Source organism: Erpetoichthys calabaricus, chromosome 3 (assembly GCF_900747795.2).
Source record: "Erpetoichthys calabaricus chromosome 3, fErpCal1.3, whole genome shotgun sequence".
NCBI lineage: Eukaryota > Metazoa > Chordata > Cladistia > Polypteriformes > Polypteridae > Erpetoichthys > Erpetoichthys calabaricus.
This window is the reverse complement of record NC_041396.2, coordinates 15,125,205-15,149,072: the sequence shown is the minus strand read 5'-3', so window position 1 is coordinate 15,149,072 and position 23,868 is coordinate 15,125,205. Positions and strand designations below refer to the sequence as shown.

Below are 23,868 nucleotides of genomic sequence, written 5' to 3'. Positions count from 1 at the left end.
TTTAACTTCATTTAAATAATCTGTATTGTTTATAATTAAACATGTGAGGACACGGTGCCGCAGCGCTAGCTAGTTCAGTAATTGTTCCTGCCTTGCGCTGTATTATTGCTGGTGCTGACGTGACACTGGAAAGATAGACGGATATAATAATTAAACACGTACTACTAAGATATTTCAATGTTCCTTAAAAGTTTTGAAGAATCGAAGTTCTAAGCTTACAAATGGCTTCACGTCTATTACATAGCTTATTGTGTGGCGATTGAGTTTTTGGAGAAAGAAAAGTAAGGACAGGAATTGGAGGTTAGTACGTTTGAAAGAGACAGTACTGCTGTGATAAATTATTTAACTGAAGGTTGCGCATGGCCCAGCAAGCCTCTTGCGTGAGACATGAACAAGCACTGCGCCACCGTGTTCCCATGTTTAATAACATGTTTTCATTCCTATCATCATGAAAAAGATATCACGTATACATCTCAGTATTTTAATTATTCAGAGAACTGTAATATCAAGAATGTAATGGAGTATGTGTCCCGTCGGAGAAAGAGAAAGCCCGTTTAAAAAGCAGGTAGTGATTCATACACACAGAGTACATAGAAGATCAAATACAGAACAAAGCATTTAACATGCCACTTTAGTTACAATAGGATTTGAGAAACTAGTAAATTAAACGATTTTAAGATGAAGTTTATGATGTTCTACTTTAATGGCAAAATAAACTACGTGATTAAAGTGGAAATTTCAAGATTAAAGTTGACATTTCGTGTTTTTTTCCCCACTGTGTGCCTTTTTTTTGTCTGTACCCTAATAAGCTTTCATATGACACTCAGACGGTGGGCTATGACTCGCTTTTTCACGGCGACTTTGATATGTGATTTCTTTTTTATTTCGGGCACTGTGCAACTTTGTGAACTTGAGCTTTCGAGTTTCTCCGACACTCTGTCACTCGATCAGCTTCCTTTTGTTGATTATATCACTGTTTAAACCAACAAATAGTACGTTTTTCCTTTGCCTCCACTTGGTATTCGCTGAAATTCTTATATTTTCTCCCATGCTTTTCCCATTGTCTTTTCACAGAAGGCTAGTTATATTGATTTGCATATTCAAAGAGGCGTAATTCTGGGAGGAGTTGGGGCGGGACAGAAGGCGCGTGCACGTGCGTTACTTTTCACGCAAATCGGGATTTATGTAGTAGAAGAACGTGAAAGTATGCGTGCGCACAGATTCCTGCATCTGGATTTTTCTGTGCGTACGCACAATCCCGCTTTTGTGCTTACGCCATGTTATAGTGTGAGTTCTACGCACGGCGTTATACATGAGGCCCCAGATCTCAATCCAGTAGAGCACCTTTGGGATGCGGTGGAACAGGAGATTCGCATCATGACTGACAAATCTGTAGCAACTGCGTGATCCTGTCATGTCAATATTTGACCAAAATCACGTGAGGAATGTTTCCAGCACCTTGTTGAATCAACGCCATGAAGAACTAGCAAGTTGTACCTAATAAAGTGGCCAGTGTGTGTATATTCTGTCTGTTTATGATGCCTATTGTGCCTCTGTGTTGTTGTTTAATGTGCACTTGTCTTTGTGCTTGTGGTTCGTACATTGAGCCTGGAGAAACACACTCCTTGTTGTAAGGTTTGAATGATAATAAAGTAAATCCAATCCAATCCATAAAACTAAACTGGCGTGGTGGAAAGAAAAATACGACATCTGCTGAACGTCAAAGCAAATCAAAGAGGCTGATGAAGGGACAAGGATCACCATAGTAGGAAGAAAAAGAAAAGCAGCGCCATCTGCTGAGCGTCCAGTGTGGGACACAGAATGAATGAATGACAAAGATGACTGGAGGTGCATGTGGTTCACCAGTAGAGTGTTACAATGCTAGAATCCATCCATCTTGAGCTAATTTACTCTAGTAAGGATTCACTTATTGTTGTGGCCTTACTTGTAAAGAAATGGTCAACAGTATGTAATCTCTTACATCTTATATTTCTCTTCTGGTTCGTCCTGCTTCCACTTGTGAAAGGGTACAGCCCGGACACAGACAGGAGGACACATTCATAGCCATCACCACACGTTTATTCACAACTATTATATACAAAGTCACTATGTGCACCGCCACCAAACACCTCCCCAGGGTCTCTCACAATCCCGGCTTCTTCACTAGCCATCTCTCTTCCACACACAGGGCCTCTCTTCGCCCACCTCCTTCTCCGACCTCGTCCACCTCCTCACCGGACTCTAGCCTTGATTGTCGGGAGGCGGACCCTTTTATAGGCAGCTGAATGCCGACCACACCCAGCCACCTGTGACAGTACTCCCCCACTAGCTGAGACCTCCAAGGGCCAGCGGACCGATCTGAGAGGACTGGCCTACCTCGGCGGCAAGCCGACACTCCATAGCCTAAGGCCCGATCCTGTAATCTCAAAAGAAAAACAATGGCGGAGACGTTGCCCTGACGCAGCTCCTCGGCTCGTCCTCTGTTGGGGCAATGCTCTCGGCCCCCGATCGGCACCCCGATGCTCCCTTTTTCGGCTTCCCAGCCCGACAAGTCCGCGGTCCTCGCCCCGGGACCACCAGCGGGAACACACGTGCTCGTCTCCTCCCAGCCAATGGGTAAATCCTCTGCCTCCGCAGAGGACGGCCCTTCGAGGGACGCGTGCACCCAGCTGCACTCAAGCTTCCTCAAGTCGCTTCCTTCTTTTATTTTGGGACGCCGTGACGGTTCGAATCTGCCCATTGCAAGAGGGCAGACCCAGCGCCGCTGGTGTCCGGAGCTTCACGGGGTCGGTTTCGCTTACCTTCCCCGCTGTGCCTCTCCGGTCAGAAGCTCCTGCAGCGCGCCGATCCTCCTTCGCGTGCGGCTCCTGATCGCACGCTACTGCCATCCCTCCTGACTCCTGCGTCTCCGCCCAGAGGACACATCTCTCGGCTGGCAGCGATAGCACAAGCCGCAGGCCTTCCTGCAGCTCCTGCAAAACCGCTGCCAAGGAGAGAGAAGCAGCCGGCGGTGAGCTTACGTTTTGAGCAGCGTCACTCGCTGACTGCTCTCTATGGGCCCTTCCCTGCGGCCCACTCGGGTTTCTTCAAGGCACGAGACGGACATTCCCTGCTCCTGCCTCCGACAAATCATTGGCGAGAAAACAAGACACGCTGTCCAATCCCGTGCCTGTCATGAGGAGGGACTTTTGGTCGGCGGCCATCTCGTCATCCTCTCTCACAGGGAGACGAGATTCCGGGCAGCTCCGCGGCTGCTGCGGCTGTCGAAGCTGCAGCCCTTCCTTCTCGGCAACTCCTCCTGCTGCCACTGCGTCTTTGAGTCGTCCCTGAAACATAAAGTCCAGCGGCGGACCGCAAATGGTCTGCGACTCTACATTTCCCTGCGGGGTTCGGTGCACGCCACCCCTGCGGTACGTGGGTGAGCTTTCCTGCTGTGCCAGGCCTTCCACACACTTTTTCCACAATGCAGGTCTGCACCCTGAGCCAGGTGCAGCATCCTGCCGACTATGCCACTGTGAAAGGGTACAGCCCGGACACAGACAGGAGAACACGTACATAGCCATCGCCACACGTTTATTCACAACTATTATGTACAAAGTCACTATGTGCACCACCACCAAACACCCCCCACAGTCTCTCACAATCTCAGCTTCTTCACTAGCCGTCTCTTTTCCACACACAGGGCCTCTCTTCGCCTACCTCCTTCTCCGACCTCGTCCACCTCCTCACCGGACTCCAGCCTTGATTGTCGGGAGGCAGACCCTTTTATAGGCAGCTGAATGCCGACCACACCCAGCCACCTGTGACACACTTCAAAACTGGTCCTGCCCACACACAGCCGACACGGCATTTCTTGATTCCTATTCGTCCTCTTCCATGTCATGCACTATACTGGCCTGCTGAGCGCAATCCATCCAACAAGTACTCAAGGTGCTGCCACAACAGTAAAGTAGCTTTACCACCTTTGCAGGATCCGCTTGTGTCTTTACAACAGCTTCTTACGCAGCAAACATCAGAAGCTAAAAATGATCGTGAACACATTCGAGAATACAACTCTTCTCTAGCGTTTGCTTCCATGGGTGCACAGAAAACTCAACCTGCTGGCCACGGACCATACTGTTTTAAAATACACGGGCAAATTTATCACCAAATCTCTCCACTATACGCTAACACTTCTACCTCTCCAGGATATGGACAGTTGTATGTTTTTGACACAGCACAAGCCACTGAAGTACACTTACAAAATAAAGCAAACTCTGCATGCAGCGAAAATGTACTTCTCCAGCTAGATTCCATGCTCAGAACCATCAACCCCTTCACTAAAACATACAAACACATGTATGAAATCGCTCAGTCCAATCCAACAGCATCTGTACGAATGGTTTTCAAGGAAACCCCTAGGCAGGATTTACGACGATACAATGCCCCCGACATGTCACACCGATGTTGCAGCGATTTTCATCGGAGAAGATGGCAATACGCCTGCCGAAAGGGACTTTTGCATCTATCCCATAGGCAACTCCTGTAAACAGATTTCCACGCTCAATATGAATTGCGATCCTATGGTTTACTCACTTTTATTCCCTTACGGAGACATTGGCTGGCACAAAGATTTACAACATGTTCCCGATAAAAGAACCGCCAAGCAAATAAGGCTTACTCAATGCCAATTTTACGTGTACAGATTAGCAATGAGGAATACATTTAGTATTTTGCACTCCAGCTGCAAACTATTCCAACAGTACGTCGTAGATGCGTATGTTAAAACAGAGGGCGCGCGTCTCAACTATCTCAGATTACGTCAACAAGATCTGCGCGTGGAACTATTAGACGCACTGCAAGCAAATGCTGAAAATAACAACATACGTGTAGGCAAAATGATCATATTACCGTCCACATTTACAGGAAGTCCAAGATACATGCAACCAAACTATCAGGATGCCATGGCCATAGTATGTAAATTCAGAAAGCTTGATTTATTTATGACTTCACATGTAATCCTGCTTGGCCAGAAATTCTACATGCACAACTGCATCTTTCAAGAAGTATTTATTTCTTCTTGATTTCTGAATTCCTTTCTGACCGTTTTCCGTTCCTATTCTTACACCGCCGTATGCTACCGCGGGCGTCGGCTAGTTAAAAATAATCAGACATACAGGGCTTAATAGTTCTCACCAAAAGATCAGTGGATCTTTAAAATGCATAAACACAATATATAGTATATGGTGAATCAGATAGGTTACTCCTCATTCAAGTGGAAGACATTCACACTTTTTATAGAAGGTCTTTTCATGGCGAGTACCATCCAAAGGTATATTAAAGTTACATTACAATTATATATAATACTGTATGTTCTAGTTGTGCTACTTGCCTAAGATGGGTTGAAATCTAAGTAATCAAGGCAGACCTCCTCATTAACGTTTGCAGTCCACCGTAAAATGCATATGTCTCTGTTATATGCCATTTGGTATGGGGTTTGTGAAGGTAGTGGTAATGTTTGTGATGTGACAACTGTTGGAATGACAACTGCAGTGCATTTTATTACTGAAAATGTTTGTGATACATCATCTTTTGGAATGACTTAGAAACTGGATGGATACACAGACAGACAGACATCCATCCATCCATCCATTTCCCAACCCGCTGAACCCGAACACAGGGTCACGGGGGTCTGCTGGAGCCAATCCCAGCCAACACAGGGCACAAGGCAGGAACCAATCCCGGGCAGGGTGTCAACCCACCGCAGACAGACAGACATACAGACACTTATCCTTCCATTATAATTGTTAGGATGGCACAGCCAACCAGCCTCTATTTTGCATGGCACCTCCAATATCAGGATCAAATTTAAAGTGGTTAATCATTACAAGTATAAAGAACTTTGAAAAAAAAAATGTACAAAATTAAAACCTCATTAGAAACCCTTATTGGGAAAAAAAGCATTGTTCTTTCCCAGTCTAGGGAAAAAAAATCAGTTCACACCAAGCTGACTGGGCTAGCTTTAGGAATTTCAAAATGACATAATAATAACCATAATAATAATATGTAGATCACACAACGGTATAAAATGTATACAGTATCCATCCATCCATTTTCCAACCCGCTGAATCCAAACACAGGGGTCTGCTGGAGCCAATCCCAGCCAACACAGGGCGAAAGGCAGGAACAAATCCAGGACAGGGCACCAACCTAAAGCAGGGCACACACACCCGGGACAACTTAGGATCACCATTGCACCTAAACTGCATGTCTTTGGACTGTGGGAGGAAACCCATGCAGACACGGGGAGAACATGCAAACTCCATGCAGGGAGGACCCAGGAAGCGAACCCAGGTCTCCTAACTGCAAGGCAGCAGCTCTACCACTGCGCCACCATGCCTCCCCGGTGCCCTACAGATCTGACCAATTCAGTGAACTGCCTGCATTTTGGGGTCAGTGAGCTTGAGGCCCGCTCTGAATGGAGAACTTACATGTTCCACATCTCGTTCACATTTTTTTTTCCCCAGCACCTTATTTAGCAAGTCCCCAAAGCCTCTAAGCTCCATGATTACACCTGGCACTTTGGAAAAACAAGTGCAGATTTCACATAATAATAAGAAATAAAAGAGAAAACTTCTTTAGATCCTTACCTACAAGCAGCAGAAAAATGCCAGCTGCATAGTCCATGGCAGCAGACAATTTGGACACGTACTTCTCCATTGCCTTGAGTTGTAGACGAGGCTCCAACAGAGAGACGCAACAAATGGCTAATGACAGTTTCCAGGAGATTGTGCGTCTTTTTCAGGTTACGCACCACATTGAGCAGTTCACTGCCAGTCGCTCAGTTTCCGAATAAGGAGCCCGGGGATGTTCTCCTTGAGCTGACTCTGTCACTGTGCTTTTAAACAATTCAGACGCGGCGTGAGTAGGACCTCCTGCATGTCCGCTTTCTGTTTCTTAGCATGCACTGCCTACCAGTACATTCCGCCCCCCCCCTCCCACTCCCCCCATAATATCTATAATTACAGACCCTGCCTGACATGTGCATGAAAGCGAATTTAGTAAACTGTGCTTTCTGCGGAAAGAAATGGGCAGTTCAATCAATGAAGTCGGCACCTTTTCTGATGACCATATGCCAGTCGTACTACAATCAATGTTAAGGAATACAGTCCTGGAAAAGTACATACACCCCATGGAAAATGATGACTTTGTCAACGTATCTGAACAGACAAGCAGATAGATCTTCATGCAGATGGTGCCTACAGAAGAAGGTGATCTACTTGAATAGAAAAACAAGGAAAATTTCAATCATTTCTTCAACAAAAATATTAATAGATGGTATAATACTGAATAATGGCAGGTTTAGAATGTCTGTGTCTTTTTAAGAGTGTACGTCATCTCAAGATAGCTTACAGCTGCGGTCTGCAAAAGGTGTCCGTTGAAATGTGGAGGTGGACAGCAAGAGGTTAGCACTGCAACTTCATGGATCCGGCATCCTGGTTCTAAACCCTGCCCTTGTCTGTGTGGCCTTTGTTTGCATGTTCTCCTCATGTTTGAGAAAGCTTGTTGTCTGGATTCTGTGGTTTGTATTCCACATACCAAATACACCAAATACACAATAAAGTCATATTCACATTCTTTGGATTTTTGTTTCTCATTGGCTGAACTTCCTTTTAATATCTGACATGCCTTATGGACACAGTAGGATTTCAGCAGTGACATTAAGTTTATTGGATTAACAGAAAATATGCAATATGCATCATAACAAAATTAGACAGGTGCATAAATGTGGGCACCCAACAGAGATATGACATCAATACTTAGTTTAGCCTCCTTTTGCTAATCTAACAGCCTCTAGACGCTGTCCTCCTGTAGCCTTTGATGAGTGTCTGATTCTGGATGGAGGTATTGTTGACCATTCTTCATACAAAATCTCTCCAGTTCAGTTCAATTTGATGGACAGCCTGCTTCAAATCATCCCATAGATTTTCAATGACATTCAAGTCAGGAAACTGTGACGGCCATTCCAGGACATTGTACTTCTCCCTCTGCATGAATGCCTTTGTAGATTTCCAACTGTGCTTTGGGTCATTGTCTTGTTGGAATATCCAACCCCTGCGTAAGTTCAACTTTGTGACTGATGCTTGAACATTATCCTGAAGAATTTGTTGATATTGGGTTGAATTCATCAGACTCTCGACTTTAACAAGGTCCCCAGTCCCTGAACTAGCCACACAGCCCCACAGCATGATGGAACCTCCACCAAATTTGACAGTAGGTAGCCGGTGTTTTTCTTGGAATGCAGTGTTCTTCTTCCGCCATGCAAAGTGCTTTTTGTTCTGACCAAATAACTCCATTTTTGTTTCATCAGTCCAAAGCACTTTGCTCCAAAATGAATCTGGCTTGTCTAAATGAGCATTGGCATACAACAAGCGACTCTGTTTGTGGCGTGAGTGCAGAAAGGGCTTCTTTCTCATCACCCTGCCATACAGATGTACTGAATTGTAAAACGATGTACCGATACACCATCTGCAGCAAGATGTTCTTGCATAGATATATACAGTGCATCCGGAGAGTATTCACAGCACATCACTTTTTCCACATTTTGTTATGTTACAGCCTTATTCCAAAATGGATTAAATTCATTTTTTTCCTCAGAATTCTGCACACAACACCCCATAATGACAACGTGAAAAAAGTTTACTTGAGGTTTTTGCAAATTTATTAAAAATAAAAAAATTGAGAAAGCACATGTACATAAGTATTCACAGCCTTTGCCATGAAGCTCCAAATTGAGCTCAGGTGCATCCTGTTTCCCTGATCATCCTTGAGATGTTTCTGCAGCTTCATTGGAGTCCACCTGTGGTAAATTCAGTTGACTGGACATGATTTGGAAAGGCACACACCTGTCTATAGAAGGTCCCACAGTTGACAGTTCATGTCAGAGCACAAACCAAGCATGAAGTCAAAGAAATTGTCTGTAGACCTCCGAGACAGGATTGTCTCGAGGCACAAATCTGGGGAAGGTTACAGAAAAATTTCTGCTGCTTTGAAGGTCCCAATGAGCACAGTGGCCTCCATCATCCGTAAGTGGAAGAAGTTCAAAACCACCAGGACTCTTCCTAGAGCTGGCCGGCCATCTAAACTGAGCGATCGGGGGAGAAGGTCAGGGAGATGACCAAGAACCCAATGGTCACTCTGTCAGAGCTCCAGAGGTCCTCAGTGGAGAGAGGAGAACCTTCCAGAAGGACAACCATCTCTGCAGCAATCCACCAATCAGGCCTGTATGGTAGAGTGGCCAGACGGAAGCCACTCCTTAGTAAAAGGCACATGGCAGTCCGCCTGGAGTTTGACAAAAGGCACCTGAAGGACTCTCAGACCATGAGAAAGAAAATTCTCTGGTCTGATGAGACAAAGATTGAACTCTTTGGTGTGAATGCCAGGCGTCATGTTTGGAGGAAACCACAGGCACCGCTCATCACCAGGCCAATACCATCCCTACAGTGAAGCATGGTGGTGGCAGCATCATGCTGTGGGGAACTGGGAGACTAGTCAGGATAAAGGGAAAGATGACTGCAGCAATGTACAGAGACATCCTGGATGAAAACCTGACCTCAGACTGGGGCGACGGTTCATCTTTCAGCAGGACAACGACCCTAAGCACACAGCCAAGATATCAAAGGAGTGGCTTCAGGACAACTCTGTGGATGTCCTTGAGTGGCCCAGCCAGAGCCCAGACTTGAATCTGATTGAACATCTCTGGAGAGATCTTAAAATGGCTGTGCACCGACGCTTTGCATCCAACCTGATGGAGCTTGAGAGGTGCTGCAAAGAGGAATGGGCGAAACTGGCCAAGGATAGGTGTGCCAAGCTTGTGGCATCATATTCAAAAAGACTTGAGGCTGTAATTGCTGCCAAAGGGGCATCGACAAAGTATTGAGCAAAGGCTGTGAATACTTATGTACACGGGATTTCTCGTTTTTTTATTTTAATAAATTTGCAAAAATCTCAAGTAAACTTTTTTCACGTTGTCATTATGGGGTGTTCTGTGTAGAATTCTGAGGAAAAAAATGAATTTAATCCATTTTGGAATAAGGCTGTAACATAACAAAATGTGGAAAAAGTGATGCGCTGTGAATACTTTCTGGATGCACTGTATTTTATAAATACTACATTTTAGTTTTTTTCCCTTATACTCAGTGAGCAAAGCCACTGGGTAATCAGCTAGTATTTTATAAATCTACTTTTCTTTCTACTCACAGGGGCTCATCTTTTATAAATGGTAGGCAAGCATTTTAAGACAAGACAAGTTAAGGACAACTGCGAAATTGGCAGTCAGACTGATGACCATTGTATACTATTTCTGTGTGTCAAACTCAGCATGAAACTGTATCCTCTTAACCTTGTTTGGGATGGCATGATTTACCTAAGTGGGGGCCTGCATGTGAAGAAATAGTATAAAGCCTTGGAACATTGCCCGGCACACCTTTGAAGCCGACGGACGGATGGCAGATAACGTCATCCGATCCTGAAAATCCTTCCAGCGCAGCAACGAAAATGGCAGACTCTACATATCGGGTTCCCACTACTCGAAGGTCTTTCCATTGGCTTCCTTCATCTGTTATGCAGCGTAAGCTGTCATTAAAGAAAGCTAAGTTCTTTCTCCTATGTAATTTCTTACCACCGTATCACTATCGTCTTTTTATATTATATCTATACTAGACAAAGAGCCCGTTTTGACAACATAAGATGAAACGGGCACGAGTGGAGTAGTATAATATATAATAAGTATAAGCACCACAAACCTGATATAGGTGTATTGAATGAAATGCGTAATTAGGCCTCGAGCTGTAGTCGAAATCGCCTTTCAGGCTTCTAGAGCTTTAATCGATGTCGCCTTTCTCTTTAAATTTTCGCAGCCGTAAATCTGCTGCCTGCCGCGATGTCGGTCTCGTAAGGTTTTTCAGGCAGCTGCGCAGAAGGCGACTGCGCATTCCGCACCACAAACCTGATATAGGTGTATTGAATGAATGCATAATTAGGCCTCGAGCTGTAGTCGAAATCGCCTTTCAGGCCTCTAGAGCTTTAATCGAAGTCACCTTTCTCTTTGAATTTTCGCGGCCGTAAATCCGCCGCCTGCTGGTCTCGTAAGGTTTTTGGGCAGCTGAGCAGAAGGCGACTGCGCATTCGGCTTCGGATGGACGTGAGTGAGTGAGTGAGTGAGTGAGGAGACTGGCGAGTTATGTATTAAGATAGTTTCAGGTAATGTAACATTCCGCAATTACAAAAGAACTTATTCCAACAAGAGAGCTAACGCCCAGTGCTGGATACAGCCCCCTCAAATTGGGACCCGAGTGCTGCCATGCAGTGGGTGACATTGTAATAGCCAACCCTCTCGCCCGGAACGACAGCTACACCACCAAGACCCGTGGCCTGGCAAGCTGAGGAATGTCAGACCCGACAAGTCATACTTCTTCCAAATAAACTTCCCCAATCGAAAGGTTACTTAATCATAAAGCAAACAGTTTGTAAAATTAGTAATGCGTACAAATAATAATAGTGATAAGAAGCAAAACAACAGAATGATATATAATTCACTCGCCACCATATGCTACATCGATCCCTCTCCCACTTGGACAGAGGCAGTGGTGCAGTAAGAATAATGTTTCTAGACTTCTCTAGCACCTTCAACACCATCCAACCTCTGCTCCTTAGGGACAAGCTGACAGAGATGGGAGTAGATTCATACCTGGTGGCATGGATCGTGGACTATCTTACAGACAGACCTCAGTATGTGCATCTTGGGAACTGCAGGTCTGACATTGTGGTCAGCAACACAGGAGCGCCACAAGGGACTGTACTTTCTCCGGTCCTGTTCAGCCTATATACATCGGACTTCCAATACAACTCGGAGTCCTGCCACGTGCAAAAGTTCGCTGATGACACTGCTATCGTGGGCTGTGTTAGGAGTGGGCTGGAGGAGGAGTATAGGAACCTCATCAAGGACTTTGTTAAATGGTGCGACTCAAACCACCTACAACTGAACACCAGCAAAACCAAGGAGCTGGTGGTGGATTTCAGGAGGCCCAGACCCATCATAGAACCCGTGATCATCAAAGGTGACTGTGTGCAGAGGGTACAGACCTATAAATACCTGGGAGTGCAGCTGGATGATAAATTGGACTGGACTGCCAATACTGATGCGCTGTGCAAGAGAGGACAGAGCCGACTATACTTCCTTAGAAGGCTGGCGTCCTTTAACATCTGCAATAAGATGCTGCAGATGTTCTATCAGACAGTTGTGGCGAGCGACCTCTTCTATGCGGTGGTGTGCTGGGGAGGTAGCATAAAGAAGAGGGACGCCTCACGCCTGGACAAATTGGTGAGGAAGGCAGGCTCTATTGTAGGCATGGAGCTGGACAGTTTAACATCTGTGGCAGAGCGAAGGGCGCTGAGCAGACTCCTATCAATTATGGAGAATCCACTGCACAGTGTCATCTCCAGACAGAGGAGCAGCTTCAGCGACAGACTGCTGTCACCGTCCTGCTCCACTGACAGATTGAGAAGATCATTCCTCCCCCAAACTATGCGACTCTTCAATTCCACCCGGGATAAACGATAACATTTAACATTATACAAAGTTATTGTCTGTTTTTCACCTGCATTATTATTATTATCAATCTTTAATTTAATATTATTTATTGTATCAGTATGCTGCTGCTGGATAATGTGAATTTCCCATTGGGATTAATAAAGTATCTATCTATCTATCTATCTATCTATCTATCTATCTATCTATCTATCTATCTATCTATCTATCTATCTATCTATCTATCTATCTATCTATCTATCTATCTATCTATCTATCTATCTATCTATCTATCTATCTATCTACCAAAGCTTCCACATCACACTAACACCCCAAAAGTGACCAGCAGAATATAAAAAATAAGCATATATATGTGGACGCTGAAGTCGGAAAAACAACAGGAGACAAAAACACCAATTCAAAATAAAAAGCAATTTCTTTATTCTTGGCGAGAGGAGGCAGGCTGCAGACCCTGTCACGTTCCATTGCTACAACCCGTTAGCCTGCTAGTAGGAAGCCGAGACTTCCTTTAATACTCAAGTTCGTTGACAAGAAGAAAAAAAAGAAACGCGGCAGTTCATTTTGAGGTCATACATAGATCGTTATAGCTTGGGGTCACACCCTGGATTGCAGCATGCAGGAGCACACAGTGCTTTTTACAGATAAATCGTGGTCAGTATTTTCACAATTTTACGAAATACACTTCTGCTAACTTGCACATACATAAGACCAGTTATAGCGAGTTTTGTCCTAACGGTTATAGGGTGTATGCAACTCAGCGGTTTTAGACAATGCTCACTTCCTTATACTTTTTTTTTTCACACACATTGCTCATAAAATATTAGGGGTTACATAAAGGTTAGTTCAGTACATTACATTAGTTATAAAGAAATTACATTCTTATAGCTTTAGTATCTGCATTAGATTACATTTGTTCAGTTAGCTTTAGCACATCCATGTTCAATACATAAGTGTCACGCTTCTTATAGTTCTATTAGCATCATACGTTTATTATTTGGAAAGACTGACGCACCTTAATTCTAAATATTCTTTCTCATATACAACACAAACCCTTCATTGACCTCACACTGTACATGAAAACAAATAAGACACATGGAAACACAAAATGCCCATAAAAGTCCAGAAGAAAAAATGGATGATGAATAGTGACTGTGAACCTCGTTCAGCTGGAAAAGTGTCCTACGGCAATTATACTCGGATGAAAATGATCGCTTGCTCCTCTCCCCAAGAGATAAAAAAACAGTCTCACCGTTCTTTGTGTCCAGGGGACAATATTTACACAGACCATGTAAAAAGGACAACGCTACGAAAGACGTGACTCAGCACATAATACATTTAAGACGACGTTAATCGTGTAGCACCACTACACACCAGTTCTGATCCCCAACACACCTGACCACTTTTGGCTCTCCGATGGTTCTGACTCTTCCAGGAATGGGGCTCCTGAGGGCTTTTCCCCATCCCCTTCATAATACGAGCAGCTGAGCTACTCCTGCGGAGAGCAGAAAGGAGTCCTGTCTGTCATCTCAGAGCTGCGTGAAGATTTTTTTCAAGGTGGCTGGAGTGCCAATCCTGCCACCAACCCCCATGGAGGACCTCTTGCAGGATAGATAGATAGATAGATAGATAGATAGATAGATAGATAGATAGATAGATAGATAGATAGATAGATAGATAGATAGATAGATAGATAGATAGATAGATAGATAGATAGATAGATAGATAGATAGATAGATAGATAGATAGATAGATAGATAGTGTGAAGGACAGCCAAGTCCCATGCCTGGCAGGGATGCCCCTACTGCATCTGTTCCGGGGAAGCTACCATGGACAGCTTAATACCTCCCCTGTGACACTTGGTGGCAGCCTCCCTGGCAGACGATAATTCCCCAACCTGGCGCATGGCTCCATTGGAGATGGAGTCCTCCACAGCATGGTTGGGGGTTCGGATGGCCGCCAGGGGGAGCTGCATGGAGTCTGCAGCCCAGCTGGTCAAATCTTCAGCCCCACCTGGAAATGCAATTAGGGCCAGGTGATCAAGCACCTGGAATGATTCCGGGTGGGGTATAAAAAAGGCCAGCCACCACCACTCAAGAGAGCCAGAGTCGGGAGAAGGAGGAGTGGTGGTGCCAGAAGGATTGTGGTGGTTATTGTGAGTGTTTTGGGACTGTGTTGGGCCAGTGGGACACAGGGAAGGCGTGCCCCACGGCTGAAGAAAAATAAAAGAGTGTTTTATTTAAGTACGTGCCTCTGCCTCAGTCTGTGCCGGGTCGGGCGCTATATAGTGCCTTTCACAATAGATAGATAGATAGATAGATAGATAGATAGATAGATAGATAGATAGATAGATAGATAGATAGATAGATAGATAGATAGATAGATAGATAGATAGATAGATAGATAGATAGATAGATAGATAGATAGATAGATACTTTATTAATCCCAAGGGGAAATTCACATACTCCAGCAGCAGCATACTGATAAAAACAATATTAAATTAAAGAGTGATAAAAATGCAGATATAACAGACAATAACTTTGTATAATTTTAATGTTTACTCCCCCCCCCGGGTGGAATTGAAGAGTTGCATAGTGTGGAGGAGGAACGATCTCCTCAGTCTGTCAGTGGAGCAGGACGGTGACAGCAGTCTGTTGCTGAAGCTGCTCCTCTGTCTGGAGATGATCCTGTTCAGTGGATGCAGTGGATTCTCCATGATTGACAGGAGTCTGCTCAGCGCCCGTCGCTCCGCCACGGATGCCAAACTGTCCAGCTCCGCGCCTACAATAGAGCCTGCCTTCCTCACCAGTTTGTCCAGGCATGAGGCGTCCTTCTTCTTTATGCTGCCTCCCCAGGACACCACTGCGTAGAAGAGGGCGCTCGCCACAACCGTCTGATAGAACATCTACAGCATCTTATTGCAGATGTTGAAAGATGCCAGCCTTCTAAGGCAGTATAGTCGGCTCTGTTCTATCTTGCACAGAGCATCAGTATTGGCAGTCCAGTCCAATTTATCATCCAGCTGCACTCCCATGTATTTATAGGTCTGCACCCTCTGCACACAGTCACCTCTGATGATCACGGGGTCCATGAGGGGCCTGGTCCTCCTAAAATCCACCCCCAGCTTCTTGGTTTTGCTGGTGTTCAGGTGTAGGTGGTCTGAGTCGCACCATTTAACAAAGTCCTTGATGAGGTCCCTATACTCTTCCTCCTGCCCACTCCTGATGCAGCCCACGATAGCAGTGTCGTCAGTGAACTTTTGCACGTGGCAGGACTCTGAGTTGTATTGGAAGTCCGATGTATATAGGCTGAACAGGACAGGAGAAAGTACAGTCCCCTGCGGCGCTCCTGTGTTGCTGACCACAATGTCAGACCTGCAGTTCCCGAGATGCACATACTGAGGTCTGTCTTTAAGACAGTTCATGATCCATGCCACCAGATATGAATCTACTCCCATCTCTGTCAGCTTGTCCCAGAGGAGCAGAAGTTGGATGGTGTTGATGCAGTTTAATGTCATACCCAGGACTGCATGTGCACCCGGCCTCTATAATTTATAGGAAATAGATGAGGCCCTCTTCAAATGGAATACATCATGTGCGATTTTTAAGATTTTATACATTTATGAAGGGCATTCTATAAAAGAAGGGAAATTCCAAAAATGGGCCAACTGGACAATACCGCTTGCTCCTCAAACATTTTGACCTCCTTGAGAAGCTGACTTTGATCCACCCATTAGGAAGAACAGAGCCACCATAAATGAGAATTTACTCCTCATTTCAGATGAACAATTACTTAATGGTTTGGAAAGAAGTGGCAGTGCTTACCCCGTTTGTTCCTGATTGGGAAATGTCAAAAAAGAACTATACTTAGAGATGTTTCATTCAAAAGAATAATCAATATCTCGCTCCAATTTCATGAAACACAAAAGAACACTAAAGTAATAATGTCAGCTTTTCTAAAGTTGCGTCTCACAACAGACAGCATAACCAGACCCCCACCGCCTCCCCTGACCCATTTTACAATGCAGTACATTGTCCTTTTCTTGCCAGTCTGTTCAAAGCTGACCCCACCAAGCCCACAGCTTGAAGGATAAGGTTGGTATTTTGAATGTTGAAGTTTGTTTTTTTTTTCACAATAATGATAATAATTTGCCACAGAGAATTGTATTTTGAAGTGAAGCGTTTCTTATAAATTTAAAAAGACAATTGACAAGCCCGTTCCTGTGGTTTAAAATTGCATCTATGGAGCACCGATCCAAACGTGAAGACAAAAGCCTTAAAACGCATGGGAAATGTTGACTGTCAATCCAAGAATGTTTGATTATTTGTCAAAATCTTGAGCCCACTCTCACATATCGTAAATCAGGCTGTCTAGGTCTTTTTTAGAAGTTAAACATATTCTACCATTTTAAAATCCAGCTGTGCTCTTCACCTCCTCGTCCATCTCATCTTCATTTGGGCTTTCATGGAGCTCATTTTGCCAAGGCTGCAGTTTCTGTTGTTCTTTCCGTCATGGGTAAGAATTTCTTCACGACATAGACAAACGTGTCATTTTATACATGTCCGACTATGAAGATGAGGATGAGTCAAATAACGTTTGAGAATACAAGTGTGATCTACTTGTATTAAACATTCCCTATGGACCTGGTGGCACTGTCATGAACAGCACATGAAGTGCCCCATTACACCCCACTGGAAGAGCAGCTCATCCGAAAATGAAAAGGGTGAAAGGGGGAATATCTGGAGCAAGAATAAAAGTTACAAACTTGTCAGGAGATGGAAGAGGTGAAGATCCAGGGCAATGTTAAAAATAAGATGTAAAAGATCTAGACCTGGGGCCTCATGTATAAACGGTGCGTACGCACAGAAATGTTGTGTACGAACGTTTCCACACTCAAATCGCGATGTATAAAACCTAAACTTGGCGTAAAGCCACGCACATTTCCACGGTAACTCATACCTTGGCGTACGCAATTTCTCCGCTCGGTTTTGCAGACTGGCGGCACCCAGCGTCAAAGCAGTGCTACTGTTCCTGTGTGGTCACCCTTTCTTTCTTAGATCCACATTCCTGACGCGGCTTTATAAATACACTGAAACTAACTGCATATTATTTATTAGTGTAATGCATCTGATTGTAATTAACCTGAAGCAATATAATGGTCCAGGGAATAGCCATAGTATTCCAAATACCATAACTGCTTTAGCGTTGTTACGCTCACTGCATCTTCTTCTTCTTTCAGCTGCTCCCGTTAAGGGTTGCCACTGCGGATCATCTTTTTCCATATTACTCTCACTGCACCACTCGGTGTATTTATATCACTGTATCTGAGTGTGAATCACAGCAGCAGCTGATCGGAAAGAGAATTATCGGTATACAGTTTCAAGCACACACTACCTCAACCACGGCAAAACGCATCAAAGCCATTCCTGTACGGATCTCGCGGTTCAGAAACAGTTTCATCCCAAGAACTATAAACGCACTCAATCAGTCCATCAAGTGCTCCTTGTAGAACTGTTTGTACTTATAAGTACAATCATATCACTGTAAACTTGCACTACAGTTATAATATTTCACAACCTGCGCCACTTTATAAAGTGGGTATGATGGCGATATCATTTTTAAGATGAAATGCAGCAAAATATGTTGCTTATAGTATACAGATAAAACTTTAACTTCATTTAAATAATCTGTATTGTTAATAATTAAACATGTGAGGACACGGTGCCGCAGCGCTAGCTAGTTCATGGATAGCTCCTGCCTTGCGCTGTATTATTGCTGGTGATGACGCGACACTGGAAGGATAGACGGATAGAATAATTAAACATGTACTACGAAGATATTTCAATGTTCCTTAAAAGTTTTGAAGAATCGGCGTTCTAAGCTTACAAATGGCTTAACGTCTATTACAGAGCTGATTGTGTGGCTATTGGGTATTTGGAGAAAGAAAAGTAAGGACATCTTACCTCCAAATAATCAGCTCTGTTTTGGACTCTGTCTTGTGAATATCTCTGACCAAATATTACTAAACTTTTGCAGCTGGAAAATAATATACAGGTGGCTGTCCCAAACCTTTTTGATGTCTGAAGTCTCATTTCTATCACACTATCTATCTTCCAATTTCCTCTCCTCTTCCTCTTTTCTGGTGCTACACAACACATTGTCATCAGCACAAAGTCTGCACCAGGGGCTTCAAGAAAATCCTTGGTGCAGACCTCCTCACACTGGCATCTTGTCTGTTACCCCGAAACCACTTTTAACCCGAGTCCTCACTCCCTTATGCATATCCTGGACAATCCTCACAAAGTTCTCTGGTCCTGCTTTCTCTCTCATGCACCTTCAGTCCTCTTGACGTGGCACCTTCTCCAAATCGATAAAACGCCATATACAGACCTTTCTGTTTTTCTCAGTGCTTCTCTATGAGTTGTTTCAGTGCAAAGACTGCATCAGTTATTCCTCATAAAACCAGACTGCTCCTCTCCTATTGTGGGTTCTTCCCTATGCCTTTCCTCTATAACTCTTTCCCACATTTCCCTTGTGTGTGACATCAGCTTTATCCCTCAATAGTTTCCACAATCCTGAATATAACTCTTCTCCTACATATGGGTACTCTTCTTGTACATGTGGGTACAATCACATTGATTCCATCACGTACAGACCTGGCCTGACGTCATACAGTAAATTGAGAAATGTTCAATTGCTTTCATAATAAGTTGTTTGAATGGTTACATCTCATAGCAAGTTATAGCAAGTTAAAGTACTGTGGCATTTTGGGTACTGCGGAGAACCGATTTGCACCTCTTATTTCAGACATGATGTTAATGCTGTATAGACTCCATCAGATCTGGGTGGAAAAAGCAGGAGGGGGACTGGAGATTTATGTGAATTAGTTAAAAAAAGGGATCACAGTAAAATTAAAACTAAAACGTGTGATCAAGACATTGAAATGTCAACTGAATTCAACATACGTTACATCATCCCAGCTGACTCAGCAACAGCAATGATTCGCTTTGTACCAATGCCTTAATGATGAATCATTCTGAATGCAGGGGACTTCAAACAAGGAATCAAGTGTCCATTAGGCATGTTCCATTTTGGGACAGGACAGTTTGGACCAGCTCTATCTAAATATCAATGACTTTAAATATTAACCTGTGGTACATTCAGAGCAGCTCTAATCTCATCTTATTACCACCTACAAGCATGAAAGACAGCAGCAGCTCTCTGGTAACAAAACCAGAAGTTTGTATTGTGTGTTTGGGGGTGTTGTTTGTTTTAATCAATTTTTGGGTCTTTTGTAAAATTTTTATTTACCTTAGTGACAAATAAAGATCTATCTATCTATCTATCTATCTATCTATCTATCTATCTATCTATCTATCTATCTATCTATCTATCTATCTATCTATCTATCTATCTATCTATCTATCTATCTATCTATCTATCTATCTATCTATCTATCTATCTATCTATTGCGCACACCAGCTCCCTAAACCCAACACAGGGTCCATTAAACTGTCATCTCCTTTGACTCAAAAAAGTGGCTTCCATCTAGCCATTCTACCAAAAATGCCTGATAGATGGAGTGAAGTGAAGATGGTCATCTCCCATCTCAGCAGCTTCTGAAGTTCCATTTGAGTGATATTGGGTTTTTGGTCACCTCCCTGACCAAAGTTCCCCTCTTGCCCAGTTACTTCGTTTGACCAAATGCTCAGCTCTAGGAAAAGTCTGGGTGATTCCAAACATCTCAGACTCTTTGTCAACTCCTGTCCACTCTCAGCATGTTTCATACACCTTTTTTCCTCCCTGTGCATGTCACACTCTCACTTCCACTTTCGTTGTGTCATCAAAGCCAAACTGACCAATCAGATTGCTCAGAGAATCTGGACACACCAATCCTAGTGTTTTATTATATAGTAGACTTGCTGATTATGGAGGTCTTTAGATAGATAGTAGAGAAGGTTCCTTGGTCCTCATGGCTTAGTTTTTGTCCCACACCAAGTCGCTGCTTGCCCGGTGTCAGAGAAATGACCAACAGACATCACAGAGGTTTGGGGCAGCCACCAGTATAATAGCCCTGGCTAAAAAAGGTTAAAGTTTTTTACAGAGATGTTCATGATACTGAGTCCAAAACAGAACTGAATAGGTGGTGGTAAGATGGTGGCTTTAAAGGTCAGTAGAGGAAGTCATGTCATTGATGCCAGAACCGGAAGTGACGTCTTCAAGACCGGAAGTGACATCATCACAAGCATCGAGGCCGGTAGTGGTATGTTCAAGTCCAGGGGGGTAAACGTTAACATTGTTTAAAGTTATTGTCTGTCTGTATCGTTATCACTCTTCAATTTAATATTGTTTTTTATTAGTATGCTGCTGCTGGAGTATGTGAATTTCCCCTTGGGATTAATAAAGTAAAGTATCTATCTATCTATCTATCTATCTATCTATCTATCTATCTATCTATCTATCTATCTATCTATCTATCTATCTATCTATCTATCTATCTATCTATCTATCTATCTATCTATCTATCTATCTAAGTGACATCCTTGCAAGCACCAGGTCCAGAAGTGACGTCGTCACAGACACCAGGACCCGGTGGGATTTCCTGAGAATGGTCTGCAAGGAACTGAGAGAGACAGTCAGCCCACTTGACTACACCCTGGTCTGTCATGGAATTACAATTACTCAAGCCCTTTAGCTGCTTCCAACTCACACGTGTGTGACATCAGTTATTCAGGTTGACCAGATTGTTATCTGTAGTAAGAGTCCTTGTAGTTCCAGACTACTTCTATTTCACAATTATGGAGGACACTGTGCTCCTAGGAACAGCTTATAAATGGTGTGATCCCCTTGCCCTGATCTGTACCTCTCCACAGTTTGATCGTGGAGGCCTACAGAGAGTCTCTTGAACTTCATGGATTGGTTTTTGTCCTGACATGCAATGTGAATTTTGGTCCTTCTATCCAGAGTGTGCCTTTCTAAACAATATCCAACCTGTTCAGTTTTCCACATTTCTAGAAACATCTCAAGGAAAATTAAAGCAAACAGGGGGCACCTGTGCACAATTTGGAGTGCCACAGCACAGGGGCTGAATACTTCTAAAAATTAGGGATTTCAGTTTTTGGTTTGTAATAAATTTGTAAACCTTCTCAAAAAACACATCTTCACTTATGGGTCATTATGGGTTACTGAATGTAGACTGGTGAGCAAAAATGGCAAATATGTCCATTTCAAATTTAAAAATAAAAGTATGCAGAAAGTGAACAAGTCTGAATATTTTCTAAATCTACTGTAAAGTTTCCAGATCTTCAACAAAAGTGCCCCTCTGTGAAAGTTTCTGTTTAAAGTAAAAACAAATGAAATAGTCCTAGTCCTACAGTGGCCTGCTCACCCTGTTCTTGTTGACATTGTCTTAACTTTCTGTAAAATCTCAGAGGGTCCGAGATCACAAAAATACATTTTTAGATTTCTACGGCTATCACTGCTTCTGCATTGCTTGATGGTGGCTCTAAGAAGCCCAAGACTGTAGCTATTTTAAGACAGACGTTGTTAAAAATACAGAAAGCGTGAAGAAAGGGAAAAGAGAAGAATTTAGCAGCATTGAATTAAAGCCGTCGCCTTTCTCCGCTCTTAATCTTTAATGGAATGGCCTGCTTCATTATTAGACAGCTATGTGTGTGTATGACGGTCGCTTTCTGAGAATAAAACAATGCCAGGGTCACCAGAGGTTTTAGTTCTTACCTTATAATGTATTCCTGTCAGGAGCGATGACGCAGTTCCTTTGTCTGGGAGGTCAGGAGGTGATGCAGAAACAGAGAGATGTTCAATGTCCTGATAGCCACCCTCCAAGTAGGCTTTCTAAAATTTTTTTTTCCTTCTTCACCTTCTATTCTGGTCAGTTTTCCAGCTGTCGACCAGCACTGTGCTTGAAATGTTAAAATGCAATTGCAAATGCAATTTTTGAACCACATATGCAACTACAGGTAGACAAATTGAATTAAAAAAAACATAAGCTTTTAACTTGGTGCATAAAATTTAAATTAAAATTAAGAAACGTACCTTTATAAATCTCAATAATTTTGTATATGTGGCCCTTGTGAAGCTTAAACGCTCAATTAACAATCTGGTGGGTTGGGGTATCCCGCAAAACATCAAATACAGTGAGAAAATAACACACAATCAACGATGGAGGGTTTTTAGGGAATTGGAGTCTTCCCCCATACAATTTACAATACAATACAATTTATATAATTCACTAAGTCCATGGCAAGCAAGACGCATGCAAGACAGCCACGCCCACCATCTCACAGAGCCCCGCCCACCAACAATTCACTAAACAGCCGACCATGGCGTGAGGGCGAAAGCATTTGCCAAGAATGTGTTCATTAATCAAGAACGAAAGTCGGAGGTTCGTAGAAGATCACATACCATCGTAGTTCCGACCATACACGATGCCGACTATTGATCCGGCAGCATTATTCCCATGACCCGCCGGGCAGCCAACTGGGTAGCCAAAGTCTTTGGGTTCCAGAGGGAGTATGGTTGCAAAGCTGAAACTGAAAGGAATTGACGGAAGGGCACCACCAGGTGTGGAGCCTGTGGCTTAATTGGACTGAACACGGGAAACCTCACCCATCCTGAACGTGGCTCACAGGTGCATGCGACTGAGGTGGTGTGTGGAAAATGAACAGTCAACATGACTCACAAGTGCATGTGGACTGTACACAGACGAAAGCAATTCAGATGAGGAGTTGAACAACATGAGCAGGCAGTGCGTACTGAACGATGACTAAGAGATGACTTAAGAAATTGGCAGACTAGAATGGCGGGGGCAGAATGGGCGTCAGGGCCTATCTAGAGGATGTAAATGTCCTAACACGGGTTCCGTAGATGAACCTGCGGAAGGATCGTTACCGGTTGTTCCGACCCGTCGTTGAACGGTTAGGACCCGAAACCTCTCGGGTCCGCTTCCCCGCCCTCTCCCCAGAGTTCCATCTTTGAATTCACTTACAGTCGTATCCTCAAACCCACCCCATTTGGACAACTGTGTCTTTCAGGAAGTGTTCACCCATCAATATATAATTATGCGGCTACGCCGCGGGTTGGCTAGTACAATTTATTGTAGAAGTGCCGCAATGGGTTTTAACAGGCCCTGCCTCTTGACAGACCCCCAGCCTTGACTCTCTAAGAAGACAAAGAAAACTCCCGAAAAAACCCTTGTAGGGAAAAAAATGGAAGAGACCTTGGGAAAGGCAGTTCAAAGAGAGACTCCCTTTCCAGGTAGG

The 23,868-nt window shown here is 43.8% G+C and overlaps 2 protein-coding genes across 3 annotated transcripts in view; both read right to left on the bottom strand.

Annotated features, from left to right (window-relative positions):
- LOC114647659 (opsin-5-like) overlaps positions 1 to 2,740 on the bottom strand; it is a 46,521-nt gene extending 43,781 nt beyond the window's left edge. The window contains exon 1 of the mRNA XM_028796265.1: positions 2,377 to 2,740. Within this exon, the coding sequence (XP_028652098.1) occupies positions 2,377 to 2,740 (364 nt within the window). The remainder of the gene's footprint in view (positions 1 to 2,376) is intronic.
- Positions 1 to 23,868, bottom strand: part of clic5a (chloride intracellular channel 5a) — a 1,193,419-nt gene that overhangs the window by 283,512 nt on the left and 886,039 nt on the right. The gene's annotated exons all lie outside the window — the stretch shown is intronic.